The sequence below is a fragment of the Artemia sp. Qi Xiang Cuo genome, chromosome 5 (assembly GCF_049724085.1).
Source record: "Artemia sp. Qi Xiang Cuo chromosome 5, ASM4972408v1, whole genome shotgun sequence".
In the NCBI taxonomy this organism is placed as follows: domain Eukaryota; kingdom Metazoa; phylum Arthropoda; class Branchiopoda; order Anostraca; family Artemiidae; genus Artemia; species Artemia sp. Qi Xiang Cuo.
The window spans coordinates 35,418,230-35,437,582 of NC_142798.1; the positions used below are offsets into that span (position 1 = coordinate 35,418,230).

The 19,353-nt window shown below is 36.4% G+C and overlaps 1 protein-coding gene across 2 annotated transcripts in view; it reads right to left on the minus strand.

Moving 5' to 3' along the window:
* The window catches only part of LOC148952085 (spondin-1-like), a 185,168-nt gene that overhangs the window by 48,809 nt on the left and 117,006 nt on the right, over positions 1 to 19,353 (minus strand). The window contains exon 6 of one of the 2 annotated variants that reach the window (XM_089089526.1): positions 4,489 to 4,612. In XM_089089526.1, coding sequence (XP_088945652.1) covers positions 4,489 to 4,612 — 124 coding nt within the window. Of the gene's footprint in view, positions 1 to 4,488; positions 4,616 to 19,353 lie in introns of both variants that reach the window. The other variant, XM_089089525.1, reaches the window with a different exon arrangement.

Consider the following 19,353-nt stretch of genomic DNA (forward strand, 5'->3'; position numbering starts at 1 on the left):
TACACACACACAAAAACTAACACACAAAGAAAATTAAACACACACAATGACTTACTCACACACACACATAAAATAACACACACACACAAAAACTTACACACACACAAAAACTTACACACACACACAAAAAAAAACACAAAAACACAAAAACTAACACACACACAAACAAAAAATTACACACACACAAAAACTTACACACACAAAAAAAATTAAACACACACAAAAAATTACACACAAACAAAAACTTACAGACACACAAAAACTTAAACACACACAAAAACTTACACACACACACAAAAACAAACACACACACACAAAAACATACACACACAAAAAAACTTAAACACACAAAAACTTACACACAAACAAAAACTAACACACACATAAAAACTTAGACACACAAAAACTTACACACACACACACACTTACACACACACAAAAAAACTTAAACACACACACACAAAAACATACACACACACAAAAACATACAAACACAAACTAACACACACACAAAAACTTACACACACACAAAAACACACACACAAACAAAAACTAACACACACAAAAAAAATTAAACACACAAAAAAAACTTAAAAACAAACAAAAAATTAAACACACACAAAAAATTACACAAAAAAAAAAACTTACACACACACAAAAACTTACCCAAAAACACAAAAGTTAAACACACAAAAACTTAAAAACACACAAAGAAAATTACACACACACAAAAACTTACACACACAAAAAAAATAACACAAAAATAAAAATACACACACACAAAGACAAACACACACACACACACACACACTAACACACACACACAAACACTAACACACACAAAAAAACTAACACACACACACACAAAAAATAACACACACACACAAAAACAAACACACACACACAAACAAAAACTGGAACACACACACAAACTAACACAAACACAAAAACTTACACACACACGAAAACTTACACACACAAAAAAACTTACACACACAAAAACTAAAACACAAAAACAAAAAATTACAAACACACACAAAAAATAACACAATCACAAAAAAAAAAAAACAAAAAAAAAAACTTAAACACAAAAAAAAACTTACACACACACAAAAAAACTAAAACACACAAAAAAACTTACAGACAAAATAAAACTTGCACAAAAAAAAAACAATAACAAAAAAAAAACAAATACATCAAAACAAAAAACTTACACACACACAAAAACTAAAAAATGCACAAAAAAACTTGAACCCACAAACAAAAATAAATACACAAAAAATTAAACACACAAAAACTTAAACACACACAAAAACTAAATAAAAAAAAACTTAAAAACAAAAAAAAAAAAACACAAAAAAAAAAACTTACACACACACGAAAACTTACACACACACAAAAAATTAAACACACACAAAAACTTACACACACACAAAAACTTACACACACACACAAAAACTTACACACACACACACAAAAACTTACATCCACACAAAAAATTAAACACACAAACAAAAAAAATTACACACACACAAAAACTTACACACACACACAAAAACTTACACACACACAAAAACTTAAGTCCACAACAATACTAACATGAAAACAAAAACCTTACACACACAAAAAACTAACGTACAACCAAAAAACATACACACACACAAAAACTAAAAAACACCAACAAAAACTAACACAAACACAAAAACTTAACCACACACAAAAACTTACACACACACAAAAACTTACAAACACACAAAAACTTATTACAAACACACACACACACGAAAATTTTATATTATTTTATGAAAATTGAATTGATATGGGCACACACAAAAAAAACTCACACACACACAAAAGCTTACACACACACACAAAAACTTACACCAGATGTTTCAGACAACAAACACCTATGAGAGACTAAGAATCCTAGCTCTGAAAAGTCCAAATAGCAAACTACACATCCCAAATCATAATTTTCTGACAACACACACCTATAAAAGGCTAAGAAATCCAGCTCAGAAAAGTCAAAATAGCAAACCACCCATCCCAAATCATAGGTTTCAGACAACACATACCTATGAAAGACTAAGAAATCCAACTCAGAAAAGTCAAAAATAGCAACCCATACACCCCAAATCATAGGTTTCAGACAACATACATCAGCGAAAGACGGGGCCCGGGGCGGGCCTTTGAGGGTCGGGGGGGGGGGGCCCTTGTGGGTCGGGTGGTCTTTTGGGCGCTGGGCGGGTTCTTTGAGGACCAGGGGCTTCCTTCGGGGTTGGGGTCGGGGTATTGGAACCCTTTGGGGTTGGGGATAGAGGACCTCACGACACTGTTCAAATGGAACTTGTGTATTATAACGACCACAGAGTTTCACCCTCAAATCTTCTTCTAAAATCTCTTCAAAAATAATCTTTTAAAATGTCTCTAACTGTTTTGCCGAAATAATTCCCTAAAATAATAATTTGTTCTGAAAAGATATAATAAAGCCTTAAAAAGTATTAAAATGGTGGCTCAGGAGCCTTTGCGGCACCGGGGGCCCTTTAGGGGGGGGAGGGGCGGGGGGAGGGGGTCCTTCTGTGTCTCAATGCACAAAAAAATATTAAAAAATGGGGGAGGGAAGGGGAGGGGAGGGGAGGAGGGGAGGGGGAGAAGGAGGAGGGGTGGGTGAGGGGAAGGTGAGGAGGGGGAGGAGAGGGAGGGAGAGGAGAGGGAGGGAGAGGGAGGGGGCCCTTTGGGGGCCAAGGAGGGCCTTTGGGGCCTGGGGGGTCCTTTGGGGGTCTGGGGGGCCCTTGAGGGCCGGGTGGCCCTTTGGGAGCCCGGTAGACGTTTGAGGACTGGGGGCTTCCTTCGGGGTTGGGGTGGGGTATGAGGACCCTTCGGGGTTGGGGTGGGGTATGAGGACTCTGTGGGGTTGTGGTAGGGGACCTCACAACACTGTGCAAATGGAACTTGTGTAGTATGACGACCACAGAGTTTCACCCTCAAATCCTCTTCTAAAATCATCTTTTAAATCATCTTTTAAAATGTCTCTAACTGTTTCGCCGAAATAATTCCCTAAAACGGTTTCGGCCAAATAATCCCTAATCGTAACTTCAGCGTATTCCTTTTGTTTTTGGCATCTCTGTGCTTTCACATTTGAAATTTCTAGGAAACCCTTTCCTACGTTAATCTCTTCATCTCATAAATTTCCTAGCTACACTATTAAGGTTTCGTTAGAATATCAATTTATCTCTCCGACTTAAAGCTCAGTGAAGCCGTATTTAAAAATATAATTTCTATCTCTTTAGACTCCCACATAATTCCAAGATAACAAGTGACGTCATTTCTAATTCCTGACAGTAAAGATCAATGAAGCCCTATTTAAAAATAGAATATTAATTTTTCTCTCTGACCTAAAGAACGTTTATCCCTCAGACCTAAGATTAAAGAAAGCCATAATGTTTCTTAATTCCCCCTTCGTGATTCAATACATTCCCCTAGCGATTATGTAAATCAAGTTCTCAGGTGAGGTTAGCCTAAAGATCAAAGAAGCCATGTTTGTTTCTTAATTCCCCTTCGTGAATCAATATATTCCCCTAGCGATTATGTAAATCAATTTCTCAGGTTAGGTTAGTCTAAAGATCAAAGAAGCCATGTTTGTTTCTTAATTCCCCCTTCGTGAATCAATAATTTCCCCGCCGATTATGTAAATCAAGTTCTCTGGTTAGGTTAGCCTAAAGATCAAAGAAGCCATGTTCGTTTCTTAATTCCCCATTCGTGAACCAATAATTCCCCCACCGATTATGTAAATCACCCCAATGTCATTACACCTTGACAAACAACAGCAAATAAATCGACCTTGAAACATCCATCAAAGTGAGAAAATTCCTGTTTTTCCATTCTCACAGACAATGAACCATAAAACATCCATCAAAGTGAGAAAGTTCCTGTTTTTTCATTCTCACTGACAAAAACCATAAACCACGTGGTCCTGTCACGAGCTCATGAGGCCTAGGCATAAATTGCTGTTGACATCCATAAAAGTGAGAAAGTTCCTGTTTTTTCATTCTCACTGACAAAAACCATAAAACAGACATAAATTACTGTTGACATCCATGAAAAACATCAAATAAATTGACCAACACACATAACCGTCCAAGAAAACATCCATCAAAGTGAGAAAATTCCTGTTTTTTTAAGTGAGAAAAATACTGTTTTTCCATTCTCACTGAGAAAACCAACAGACATAAAAACATGCATAAATTATGTAAAAAAGTTGTAGGTGGCAGCACGGTGTTCTCGTGGGACCTATTGAGGCCTTTCTACTAAAAGTTTCATAATTTTGAAGCGACCAAAAGAAAAATATTTCCTGAAAACTGTGGTTATAAGGAATGGATAGATCTAAGATGGATCCAGGGGCAAAAATGCTTTTATCTTGATGCCCTTGGTATTTTAACACTGAACAAAGGGAATTCAAGGAAGAAACAACAAAGTAAGTGGTCTTACCAAGCATGGACACTAGCGACATTAAATGATGCTTCCTGTCAACTCGGAATACTGCAGATGTTTTTCCATTTACATTGGGATACCAAAGACCTCTGGACTTGATTATGGTTCGGATATGGTCACTCTGCTAAAAACAATATAACGTTTAATTATTTTATTTATAAAACAAAGAACACGATTTGCAACTGTTTGTAATTATAGTTTATAAAATATAATCGATTCAATTTTTTTTGGTAGTTTTTAAAAAACTTTTTTTTTCAGTTTGTCTTTTTAAAATCAAAGATTGAAATTGACTTTCGTTTAAACCCAAAACAAAAAGACGGTTTTTAAAGAAAAAGTAACATATGAAACCAAGTTAAAATATTTTTATTTACATAGAAATACAATACATACGAAAAATATTTGCATAAGAGTTCGCCTATTTATACAAAATTAATGATAAATATTTTTTCCGTTAAAGGTAAAGAGCGAATCAAACAGTTCGTGGTAACGGTCAACAGTTTATGGTAAGGAGCTGTACGATATGTATGGGGTAACTCGTTCAAATAGTGACCAAAATTCTCTCAAACGGTGAAAAAATGCATAAAACAAAAAGTGGCATATTGTTAGTAGTTATCTAAGTACCATTTCTATCGCGCCCCTAGGAATCTCCATGTTATTCTAGCACTGCTCTACACCTTTTCAAAGAGAGTGAGTATCCTCTCACATGGCCTTACACTTCTATAGAAGCTATACGAATTACCATGCTATTCTATGTTCCTTCCATTGTTATTCTATGGGACCTCTACACGTGATTAAACACGTTATGAAACTATGTGCTATTTGCTTATGTCCCGTTGGTACCATTCCAAACGAGTGGGGATTCCCCGCCTGTTTCTAAACATTGCAAAAAAGATAACAGTATGAACGGGGGATTCCCCGAACAAATTTTTTTCAACTCCAAGTTTTTTTTCAACCAGAGTGGGTTTTTTTTTCGAGCTGACACCTGTTTATTAGGCAGCCAATCAGAGAACTGCTTAACAATTCATCATTGAAACCACGTATAAAATGTTCATGCATTGGAATTTAATTTTCATTATGTTTTAGCATATTGAGCATAGTACACTGGATTTTATTAACTCTGAAACAATGGATATTTCTATTTTCAATGTGAGTACACTTTCATTCTTTATTTCAAAAAAAAAATCGTTTTACTATTAAATTCAAATTTCAGGGGGACTTAGCCCCCCTCCCCCTCCAACAACACAAAACTCTAAAATATGATGCGTATACTCAATAGAAAAGGCAAAGAACGCTTTTTTCTATTATGTAAAACAAAAAACTCCCTTTTCCATTGCTCTGTTAGGAGCATAATTCTGTAGTTTTAGTTCTTTTTCGTTCAAAAATATCCTTTTCCAATCGTGCGTTTAAAATGTACTGTCTTTTTCCGCTCTAAATAAAAACAACCTGTGTTTAAAATGTTACCAAAGAGTGGATGATTTCAAAACAACATTTGGCATGCGTCTTATCGGGATTAAGAAAACAAAAAAGATGGAAATGTGCGATCCAAGACTCATTGACAAAAGAGTTTGTTTTTTGGCCAAATTAGACGGATATTTTTCAATTGTATTTGATGAAAGCAAATGGATTTCACAGATGATTAAGAGGCTTTTATAAAAATATATGACAGGGAAGAGGGCAATGAATCAGTTCTAACACGGTTTTTCTTTACTTGGTATCCGTTAAAAACGAAATTTTTGTGTTAAATAAGTAATTCTTGTATCTTTTAAAAGAGCTTTACGGGGTTTGAGAGAGACCTTCTACCTAATTCTATCCAACTTTTTTTTGTTTGTTTTTTAAGTATTTTCTTTTCACCATTTTTCAACACCGTAAAAGTGTATGTCAGAGATATTAAAATGTTAATCTCCCCGCCCCCTGACCATGGTTTTAAATTTCTCTGGTCCCCTCAGAGATAGCTGAATATAATGAATTTTTTTTATTAGTAAAGAAAGCACTATTTTGCATCTTTCTTAAATTTCTGAGGGAGGGAGGGGGGGGAGGCCAGTATTTCGTTTAAATAATTCTAGGAGGAATTGAGTTTTGAGAATGGGGTGAAAAAATTAACATGTTTTTTTTTAACTTTAAAAAATAAGCGTTATTTCACATAGAAAATAAAACCTTTTTTCTATAGGTTAATGAATTAGCCTTTTCAACATTTTTCAACATCGTAAAAGTGTATGTCAGAGATATTAAAATGTTAATCCCCCTTCCCTCCCAACCATTGTTTTAAATTTCTCTGCCCCCCTCAGAGATAGCTGAATATAATGCATTTTTTTTATTAGGAAAGAAAGCACTCTTTTGCGTCTTTGTGACCTTTCTGTGGGAGGGGGGTGGAGGCAAGTATTTAGTCTAAATAATTCTAGGAGGAATTGAGTTTTGAGGATGGGGTAAAAAAAAATGAATATGTTTTTTTTAACTTTATAAAATAATGGTTATTTCACATAGAAAATAAAACTTTTTTTTCTATAGGTTAATGAATTAACCTTTTCGCTGTTTTTTTCAACACCGTAAAAGTATATGTCAGAGATATTAAAATGTTAATCCCCCCGCCCCCAACCATTTTTTTAAATTTCTCTGCTCCCCTTAGAGATAGCTGAATATAATGAATTTTTTTTATTAGCAAAGAAAGCACTCTTTGGCGTCTTTCTGAACTTTTTGTTGAAGGGGGGCGGAGGCAAGTGTTTAGTTTAAATAATTCTAGGAGGAATTGAGTTTTGAGGATGGGGTGAAAAAATGAACATGTTTTTTTTTTTTTAACTTTATAAACTAATCGCTATTTCAAATATAAAATAAAACCTTTTTTTCTATAGTTTAATTAATTAGCATTTTCGCCATTTTTTCAAAACTATAAAAGTGTGTGTGCGTGTGTGTGTGTGTGTGTGTATGTGGGTGTAAGTGTGAGTGTGTGCGCATGTGTGAGTGTGTGTGCATTTGTGAGTGTGTGCGCATGTGTGAGTGTGCTCATGTGTGAGTGTGTGTACATGTGTGTGTGTGTGTTTGTGTATGTGTTACTAACAAAATTTGTAATTTATTATGCATCTGTTATTTGAATAATTGTATAAGCAAAAAGTATTGAGTTTAAATAATTCTAGGAGTAATTGAGTTTTATGGGTGATATGGAAAAAAAAATGAACATGATTTTTTAACTTTATGAAATAATGCTTATTTCACATAGAATTGAGATTCAGATTCAGAAATGGGAGGGTCAAGGGGGGATTAAAGCATCGGTAAATCAAAAAGTTTATTTACAAAAGGAAACATCTGGGGGAATTTTTTATTTTCATTTTTCAACTGGCAACCAGACTTTTTACCCTGGTCTAAACGAATTTGAGAATAACTTTTTCAACTGGGTAAATAAATTAATATTTACTTTGGACACGTTTAACGAAAGGGGAAGTGGGTCCACCATTTTATACATTGAACACATGGATCTGAATCTCAGTAGATTTAAAAAAAACTTTATTTTAAGGGCAAGGCGGGGTAAAAAAAATAAAATGCAATCCAGATTTGTTGAGGGCCAAAGCAGTTCAAAGTTTCTATTTTGACACGGGGCTGCAATGCTTTAAATATGCATTTTTAGCAGCAGCCCATAAAACATTAAAAAAAATTCAGCAATGAAAAATCTCGACAGCCTTGATCGTGACGGTGGAGAAAATTTCCCTAAAATAAATTTTGATTGTTTAGAGGGGAAGTATCCGGTGTCCTTGAAAGAAATAACCATATTCGAAAAAGCAAATGAAAATCTTGGGTTGGGGGTGGTTGTTCTCCAGTATGACACGGAATTTGTAGATGGGGGAAAGAAGCCAAATAAAAAAGGGGTTTTGTGTTCAGTGAGGACACCGATGGTGGATAATGTTAAAAATTGGGTTTGGGTTATTTAAGAGCCTCCCAATGATGTAAATTCCTATGGTCATTTTTTCCCCGTTACAGCAATAAGTCGACTCCTAGCTCAAGGCGTTCAGAGAGGGGAACGTCTTTATTGCCCCATGTGCCTTTCCTCCTTCACATCTTAATGAACTTTCTCAGACAATATGAGGAATTGTACAGTTTATGGGAATCAACGAATTGAAAAGCCAGCAGGAGTCAAAGAGAATTTACAATTGATAATATTCCAATATTCTCTGCTCTAGATAGATAAAGTATCTTTAGATAGCGAATCAAGACTGGTTTAAGGATCACACCCATCAAGGCAAGATATAGCCAAGGAAGACAAACTGGTTGCGTGTTTTTACGCGCATACCCGTCGCGATTCCAACAATTAAATGCAGTTGGAAGAGTTTTTTTTTGGCTATGGATGAGGAGGGTAGTATGGAAAAGTTATTGGTATCCTTGATAGATAAAGAACATACTACAATATTATAATTTCGTAACATTAAATATCCAATATCTTTGACAGATAAAGGGCATCTGAGGTCAGAAATTGGATAGATGTTTTGAGTTGGTAGGGATGCAGTTACTCAAAAAGATGCTGTCCAGGATCATAATCACCTTATTGGTCCCAATTCAACGGGAAAAAGTAACTTTCAGGGGTGGGCTCACGATTCATGTAATTTAAAAATTAAACAGCAGCTCTTTCTTCCGGTTTTTATACATAACTCTAACTACGATCTGAAGTATGTGCTACCAGCAATGGCACATCTTCAAAGAAATGGAACAGTGGATAATGCATGGGTGATAGACAGCTTTTCCTACAAAATCATTCCTAAATCATCGGAAAAGTTGCTTGTTTTGGAATTTATGTGGAAATTCGTTGAAGATGACGTTGAGTACACGAATAAAATTCGTTTTTAGATTCCTACAGTTTTTCCCCCAAATCATTGAGCGAATTAATTCAGGTGCAGAAAAACGATGACGGCTGCAATGTTTTCCCTCTTCTCAAGCAACAATTTCCAAATGATTTATATGATTTGTTGACGGTCAAGGGCATATATCCTTATGACTATTATTGTTCCATGTCGAGATTCACCGAGGAAACTATTCCTTCGATTGAATCGTTTTACGATAGTCTTCACGATCGTAGGTGCACCCCCGATGAATTCAGTTTTGCTAAGAAAGTGTGGGTAGAGGGAGGGTGTAAAAACGGGTTTGACTACTGCAAGCTGTATTTGTCGAGTGATGTGTTAACTTTTTTAGACATTATGTGTAAAAATACGGACAAAATCTAAGAGGAATTTAATCTTGATTTGGGTTATTACTTTTAATTTCCTCATCTGGTGATGGACCTCATCCTAAGAATTAGTTGAGAAAAAATCAGGCTAATCACTGATATTGATCAGCACCTGTTCATCGAAAGGTCAATGAGGGGTGGATTTGTTTTTCACGGGGATCGTATCTTGGAAACTGATCCAACTGGAGAGAAGACGGGGACAAAATCGGATACAGTTTTCCTTGATATGAATTCTCTCGACCCCTCGGCCATGTCCCATTATGCGCTACCTTGCGGTGACTATAACTGGCTCAATGACCCTCAAGCTCCCCATTTCCCCAACATTGACAGTGTTGAGGAGAATGGACCGGTTGGATGGTTTTTTAAAATTGTTTGGGAGATACCAGTTGAGATTCACGATTCAGTAAAGGATTTTGTTTTCCCTTGCATCAATGGACCTGTGACTAGGGAGTCATTGAGCCCACGCAATAGGGGTTCAGTCGAGGAAGACGGATTGCATTGGTCACCATCAAAGCAAAACTTATTGCTGACCTGCTTCCGAAAAAAAATATTGTTGTACATCATGTGACCTTAAAATTGATGTGCAACAACGGTTTCAACGTCACAAAGGTTCACAGAGCGCTCCAGTTTAGCCATAAACCATATCTAAAAACTTTTGTTGACACTTTTGTCTAGAAACGTTCTGAAGCGCACACGAAAGCCGAAAAAGAAATTTAGAAACTCATTTTGAATTTGGCTCTCAGCAAAATGTATGATAGTGTTTGCAATAGAAAGCATTGTTACATCATGACCAGTACCAAACAATTTTCTAGAATTATTACCAATCTGAACTACGCTTTCATCGCAATAAATACCCCAGACGTTGTGCTATTGAATAGGAAAAAATGAAACATTGTATTAAATAAAAATATTGCTGCAGGCAGTGCGATTTTGGAGATCTCTAAAAAGCTTATTTTGGAATTCTACTACAATTCGGCTAGGGTATTGTGTCCGTAAAAGGGGCAAGTAGAGGTCTGTTACGAGGACGCGGATTCTCTATTGTTAAAAGCGAAAAACTCAACCTTAATTGTAAATTTTGCGTACTGCGAAATTATAAGCTCACTTTCGTACTACTCCAACTGAACTGTGATATCCTCGGAGAGAGTGACCTGGTGGGTATCCCATAATGCTTTATTTCTTAAATCAGAACCGGTACTTAACAACATTTTCCGTGGGAGCTTTATATATCTTAAAGTTAATTATATAAAGAAACATGGCGAGAAACTAAAAAGACGTTGAAAAGAAGTGCCCACGCACTATGTGGATAAGAATTTCGACATGGACATCTATAGGAATTGTATTGTTTAAAATACAATTCCACGAGCCAAAGTACTGGCAATTCGTTCTCTCAGCTACAGGAAATGTAATGTAAATTTACAAAGAGTTGCCATGAGTACCGTCTCCGGCAAAGTCAACTTTTGACAAAACGATGCGACTACCTTTTTCCTTGGGCAGTATTTAACTTCAGACCGGGCCGAATGTGTTATCCATAGGGAAAGTCGCGGTTTGAATAAAGTCCAGTAATTTTTTTTCTTAAGACCTTTGGGGGTGTCTCGCGGCCTTTGGGGGGAGGGGGCCTCGCGACCAGGGGGGGCGGCCGCCAGCGGGGGGCGCACCGCCAGCCACAACCAAAGTTATCTTTTTTTTTGGACTTAGAGCAGATTTTTTTTTGTGCTTTTGTAAATGTTGCATTCAAATTAAAAAAGTGATATTATTTTAAGGGCTTTATTCTAATAAATGTTGTATTTTTTATATAAATAAATAAACAAAAAAAAGTGTATTTATTTAAGTGTTTTTTTTTCTCTCTGTGCCTATGTAAATGTTGTATTTTTTTTTCAAGTTTAATGTGCTTTTTTTTTCAATGTAGTATTTTTTTCTTATTCAATGTAGTAATTATTATTATTCTTGAACAGAGTAGTAGTAGTAGGGAAATTATTTAGTCATTAGACAACTATGGTCTACAGTTAGTTGTTCAGGTGACTATTGAAGGGAACATGTATCAATTTAAAACACCATTCAGATCGTTTCTGTGTGGGCCGTCAATGTCAGGCAAAAAAACACTCTTAACTAAAATAATTAAAAATTGCGATAAAATGTTTGTGGAAAAGCTGAAAAAAATCTACTATTGTTACAGTATTTGGCAGGAGTCATACGATAAAATAAAAGCAAGTGCTGCCACCACCATGGGATTGGTGCAGATACAATTCATACAGGGACTTGATGTTTTCAGCATTATTGAACCAAACTCTTGGCTGATCATTGACGATCTGGCTGAATATATTGAACAATGGTCCCAGGAAATGCTGAAATTGTTCAACATTCGCTCTAATCACGAGCATATTATTATTACTCTCGTTCTAGACTGTTTCTTCATCAGAGCAAATGTGTGCAAATAATTGCTTTGAATTTCACCTATTGTATCATCTACAGGGTTTTCCGTGAATCCAGCTTCTTAATAACCCTTAATAAAAAGATATATTCAGGTGCCCCTAAATTTTTGCTCTCAGCATACATTCAGGCAACTAATAAACCCTACGGCTACATCCTATTGGATCTTAATTAAAATAAACCCGAGGATCTGCGTGTAGTCACAGATATTTTCGACAATGAAATTACAGTATATCTCCCCGTGAACACTAAAAAGACCTATTAGTCGATATCATGACACTGAAGAAACTACATGAAAATATACATCTGTTTTCAGTTCTAAGTACTTCAAAACCCTCGCTTAGGAAAGCCATACTCAAACATGGTATTGACAATCATATCATTAATCTAATATCTGAACTTTGTTTAAATTTGATCGAGGGTATTGTTCAACTGCCGGAAGTAGTTAAGCAACACGCATAGCAACATCGTTCCATTGTACGTACATTGGCCTCTAAAAAGAAAGGAAAGAATTTTAAAAAGAAACGACTTCTTCAGGCGCGCGGTAGCTTTATCACACTTTTACTTCCGATAATTGCAGGACTTGTAAACAGTTTTCTCTAGAGAATGGCAAAACCCTATAAATTGACTCCAATAGAAGTCTCTCTCTCACCTGTGGAACACTTTGAGAACAATCTGAGTAAATTCCTTGGCAACAAGAATATTGAGGATGATAAAAAACTGCTTTTACTTCAAGATGCACTTCGCCGAGTGGACAAACACAAGCCCTATCGTGTGCAGGCCACTGCTGCTGCTGATCAAAAAAAAGAATCATCTCCTCAAGAGTCTGCTGTAACACAATTAAAGAAGAAGGAATTGGATTCAGTTGTAATGAAAATTATAAATCTATTGCCTCTCTCATAGCGCGAACAAATTACACGACTCCTAACCTCTCTCATGGAAAGTGTTCATGATCATATTCAAGTTGAGAGCAATGGGAAAAGGATTATAATTCATGGCAAGAGCTATAATCTACTTGCTTTAACCTTTGACATGGTCACAAATCGTAAAGGACTATTATTATTTGACGCTCATCTATATAACTTTCTAAATACATTAAACTTCCCCAAAAGTCTTATTTGCAATAGACAAATTCTAAAAAAATTAAATGAACATGCATCATTCTCAACACCATTAAAATATGAACATGAAGAAGAAGAAGATTTTAAATCAATTTCGGAAAATACTAGCACACCACTGATAGCTAGACAAAAGCGAAGACGTATCAAGTCAACGTCACCACCACCACCACCACCAACCGCCAGTATACAAAAGGGTAGTGGACATTACACAACGTGTTTACGTTCAAAATGGTTGAAGTTCTGAAAGGTGCTTATAAAAATATTGGTGAAGTGGGGAGTTTAAGTTCCCCCACCACTCTTTCCAAGGTCACTGGTGTTCACAATAAAATTGTAAATGACTATCTACAAAATGAATCAAGTTAGACTCTGCATAGAAATCATAGACTTCGTGCCAATCAATATCGAAAAACTAAAGCCTTTTTCCCATTGCATATAATGCAAGCAGATCTCCTAACTCTAGATGAGGTTAAAGACGTCACAATACACCGTAGAAGTACATTCTACTTGCAATCAGTGTTTTTAGTCGCTATGCATATGCAATTCCATTGCGATCAAAGAGAGGCGTTGAAGTTGCTCAGGCCATTGAAAGTATTCTCGAACAGGATTCGTATAAAAAAAATTCATTCGGATCGTGTCAGTGAATTGGTTAATCTCCATGTTGCAAAAGTACTAGTGAAATATATTACACTGCTCTATCATGTTCATAGCTCTATAAAAGCTGCATTAGTCGAACAATTGATAAAAATTATTTGAATTTTTATTTCAAGACATTGTACATTGAACTATACACTGACTCTTATTCATGATTTAGGTTCAATAATGTTGATCTATATTGAACGACCTCATCGATCATTGTCCAACTCAACCCCAACGGAAGTTCATCATTCTGATCATGATAAAATTGACATCTTTTTTAAACAGTATTCCAATGAAACGATTGTCAAGAAGAAAAATAAATTCAATGCTGGTGATACTGTTCGAATTAATAGGACAACTGATGTTTTTGAAAAGGGGAATTACTTGTGGTCCACCGAACTTTTTAAAGTGGCAAAAATCCTAGACACTAAACCCATAACTTATCGTTTGCACGATACCAAAGATGAAGAGATTCTCGGTGGCTTTTATAACTCTAAACTACAAAAAGTTAAAAATAATAGTGAAATCCATCAAATTAAAAATATATTAAAGACCCGTACTAACAGGGGTAAGAAACAGTTACTTGTTCGGTGGCCAGGATACATATCTGATTTTTGATTCTTGGATCGGTGTTGAAGATATTGACAATGCCCAATGATTTCTATGTAACTTTTATGTCCAATATTTCCAATCCTCTCTACAACGACTTGAATACGACAAGTGATTTTTGGACAAAACTCTCCCCCACCATCAAATTTGACGGTGCGTATGAAGTGGCTCTTGTCGACTGTATTTTCAAAAATACCTATGACATCCTGAGAAAGGATCGCGTTTACGATATACGAATAATACAATTTGACTGCTCACTCTTTGTTAACTATGAATGGGTTGAAACACATAAATCTAGCGAATATAAACCTATCAAATGGAAATATATTGAACATGATTCAAGGACAGATTTGTGTCGTACAATCAATAGAAAAGTCTCATGTCGTGGCTATGGTACATTCCATTTTAATTATTCATTGGAACATTATAGGATTTACATTACCTCACCTGTTGACACCGAAATAATTGTTCTCAATGATAATCTGAGAGACGTTCTTGGCTTTAAACAGAATATGATCAATGGGAAATATGCTGGCGCTGATTAAGGGATGAATCAAGTTATTTTTGCTGATTATCCACCTGGTTTTGCCTCGGACTCTTGCATATTTCTATATGCATCATTTATGGAAACATCAAGAGTCGGTAATTCAAATGTCCCCCTCCTACGTGTTCTTGAACGAAAAACAACCCATGAACTTGTTCATCACTATAATGTAGAGCATCTTTAGTATGTTCCTGCAAATACTTTGTATTAGTAACTCTGCCAGTAAACACTAAAAACTGAATTGGGCGATCCTTTAGCAATTGCATAATGTTCAGTACTGATTATGTGTCATTTTTAACCCAATTTTAGGGACACCACAATCATCTAAAATGAACAACAGGAGAATTTTATTTTTTTGTCCAAATATTGATTGTTATTTTAGTGCTTTGAGTCCACGTCAAATAGGCAATGGATTGAACTACTACAAGGGTCGTACTACACTGTCTGGCTATGGTCTTGGTAGCTGGTTTGCTAGGCTATTTCGTTCTGCACTACCCCTTGCCAGAAAATATGTTGTACCTGCTGCATCAAATTTTGCAGCCTCCACACTACAGGACTGGGGGTCGGGCAGGAATTTCAAGGAGAGTGTTAAGGAAAATAATAGATCTTCAGCAAGAGCCGTTGGTGAGCAACTAAAATCTCGGCAAAATGGGGAGGGATTGAAAAGGATGCGTGTGCGTCATTCACTCATCGGTCTCCACCCAGGCGGGAAGCGAAGGACATCAACAAGGACTTTGAGGAAGAAAACAAGGAAGACCAATAAGCAGAAGAAGAAAAAGATTGGTAGATCAACGAAGGATTTCTTCTCTTAAGATTACTTATCTCCCCCACAGGGACTCATATCCATCAATTAGTTCCTCATTGAATCTATTCAATGCTGAAAATGTTGATGTCAGTGTCAAGTACGGCTACTTTAAACAATTTCATCCCCAACAACCCCTCTCGGAAAATATACACTTTCAATTATTTTCCAATGAAGACTATTTCATTGATTTGTTATCAACATTTATGGATTTAAATGTTGCAATGAAGAAAAAGTCAGATAACACAACTCCAACTGCTGCCAACGGGCTCTCCTATGAAAACTGTATTCTACACAACCTATTAAACAAATTAATGTATTTATTAATGGAACATTGGTGAGCACTAGCAATAATTTATCAAACTATGCAAGCTACATACAATTTATGATGATGACACCAAAGGCATACAAGGAGTTGAGAGGACAATCATTGGGCTATGAATATTGATCAGGTGTTGATACTGACGGTGAGTTGACTACTGCAGTGACCCAAGAGTATCATCTGGTTGGAAAATTAAATCATGAGATATTCAATATATCCCAATGGCTACCCCCCAATGTCAAGATTGACATAAAGTTACTGATGGCACCATCGAAGTTCATTTTGAGAAAAACACTTCCTGCAACAACCGATGCAAATGACATTATCACATCGGCAATTCTCCACGTCCGAAAACAACAGGTTACGAGCTCTGTTGCATTGGCAGTGGAAAAGCTAAGAGCCAATGGCAACAACATTAAACTTCTTGTCCCCCATGCGATCACCAATCAACGTCACATTGCCACCGGCTCTCGTAGCTATAGCGATTCATCTTTTATCAATGGAGAAATCCCATCAAAATTGGCTTTGGCCTTTGTGAAGAGTGGCAGTGCTGTTGGATCCTGGACTGACTCCTCCCATGATTTTAATTTTTTCGGTCTATCTAGCCTTGTGTGCAAAGTGAATGGTATTCCACTGTACACTCTATCATTTGACAAAAAATCCTATAGAACTCTACGAGTTGACCATGCAATCCCTAGATCATGACTCTCAACTATTTGAAAATGGAATAACCGATTCAATGTTTTCGAAAAATCATGGGATAATTGTTTTGGACTCAGGATATGAGCATAGTACGAACAGGGAATGTACGTTTAGAGTGTACATTTGCTGATGCTTTGACTGAGAGTATCACGCTAATATCACTGAGTCAATTTGAAACCTATTGGGAAATCACACCCGACGGTAGTGTTCTACTAGACCTAGCACCATGAACGGAAACCAAATAATCAACGTATTTAGTATGGATCCATACATGTCCCAGTACAAGTCCTATTGCATACTTTCGGACTTCATTGAAAAAATTCCAAGTGTTAACAATACCCTAATTATTGTTAATAGCAGTCCATTGACTTTGAAGACCGGCCATTGGCTATATATCTTTCAAACCGTGACGAATATTTAATTTTTTGATCTTTCTGACCTTTCGTACAAATTCCACACACCATACATCAGCAGATTCATTGAAAGTAGCGGAACAATTATTCTTCCAAATCAACGAAAAGTACACGATTTAACGACTAAGACACGTGGCTTTCATGCACTACTATTTTCATGTTCAGATGTCGTGGCTACACCTACAAGCAGTTTCTCGACATCTACGTTGACTTACCTCGATTGAACGACTTTCTAGTGGAAAATGTACTTACAAGCGTGTTTAATATTGATTTTAGTGCCCTACGAATAAAATGTTCCCAAAATGTATGTTAAATTGTTTATTAATAAAAATTTATATACATGATAAAACGACTTTTCTACTCTTTAGATTTCATCTTCTACTAGGTATTGGTATTTGTCGACAACAACTAGTGCAGGTAGATTATCTGAATTCACAGTGTACTGATCCTGATGTACTGCAATTTCAGAGTCACATTTTCAACGATAGAGTTTGGCACTACTCTTGGCTATTCTCTTTGCAAAGCCCCTGATGCTACTCGCACTCTGATCATGTAATTCACATGCTCCAATTCGCTTATTTGAAATTATGTCATATATAGTTTCCTCTAGCGTTAAAACTCAGTCCATAACTGTACAGAGAACGTAAGTGATCTTATCATCCTAGTAGTCATTGTCTTCACAACGATGACATAGAAACCAAATTCTTTTGTTGTTCCAGCAGTTGAATCGTTGACCCGTTTCCTCCTCCCAGAACAATCTAAAACCACGACGATACCAATCTCTTAGCAATAAACAAAAATCACGCTTAGGATTCTTTCCAATCATACCGGGATATGTATTCTCCCACTGATTACATTTATCATAATGGCTATTGGAACATAGGTGGCCTCTAGGAAGAGAGTCACACACCTCTTCATGACAGGAATTAAAACCTTTAATTTGTACAGCATATCCTTTATGCAATTTACATGGGTTGCATAATCTACACTTTTCATCATACTCATCAATCATTCTGCAATGATGTCTCACAAGATGACCAGCTGCCCAGTGTGTACATACATAGCGGACATATATGGAACATTTTGCCGTGTTTTGATGGTCTCACTACCACAATGAAAATGAGATAGCAAAAATAAAAAATTGTCTGAGAGAGAGAGAGAGAGGATTAAATATCACGGTTGTATCTGATTGGCTGCCTAAAAAACAGGTCTCGGATCGAAAAAAAACACTCTGGTTGCAAAACTGGGAGTTGAAACAAAATTGTGCGGGGGAATCCCCGTTCATACTGTTATCTTTTTTGCAATGTTTAGGAACAGGCGGGGAATCCCCACTCGTTTGTAATGGTACCAACGGGGACATAAGCAAATAGCACGTAGTTTCATGACGTGTTTAATCACGTTTAGAGGTCCCATAGAATAACAATGGAATGAACATAGAATAGTATGGTAATTCGTATAGCTTCTATAGAAATGTAAGGCCATGTGAGAGGATACTCACTCTCTTTGAAAAGGTGTAGAGCAGTGCTAGAAATGTTTACCTAGGGCATCCATAGAAATGTAAGGCCATGAGAGAGGATACTCACTCTCTTTGAAAAGGTGTAGAGCATCCATATAAATGTTTTCCTATGGCATCCATCGAAATGTAAGGCCATGTGAGAGTATACTCACTCTCTTTAAAAAGGTGTAGAGCATCCATATAAATGTTTTCCTAGGGCATCCATCGAAATGGAAGGCCATGTGACAGGATACTCACTCTCTTTGAAAAGGTGTAGAGCAGTGCTAGAATAACATGGAGATTCCTAGGGGCGCGATAGAAATGGTACTTAGATAACTACTATTGTTGCAACTCTACATATGTAAAATTTTTCGAGTTTAAATTGACCCATCAAAAGCCATGAACCTGAGAAACTAGTGATAAGCCTCAGAAACCTGGCGAGCCCGGACCGGACTACTCATCTGCGTCAGTGGCATCTCATCAGGATCAGCATCATTTCACTAATAGACTTACAGAGCGTGGGTTTCTAACCAACTACATCGGTTACCGTCAAAAGTGTTTCCAGTATTGTCCATTCAAATAATAGGG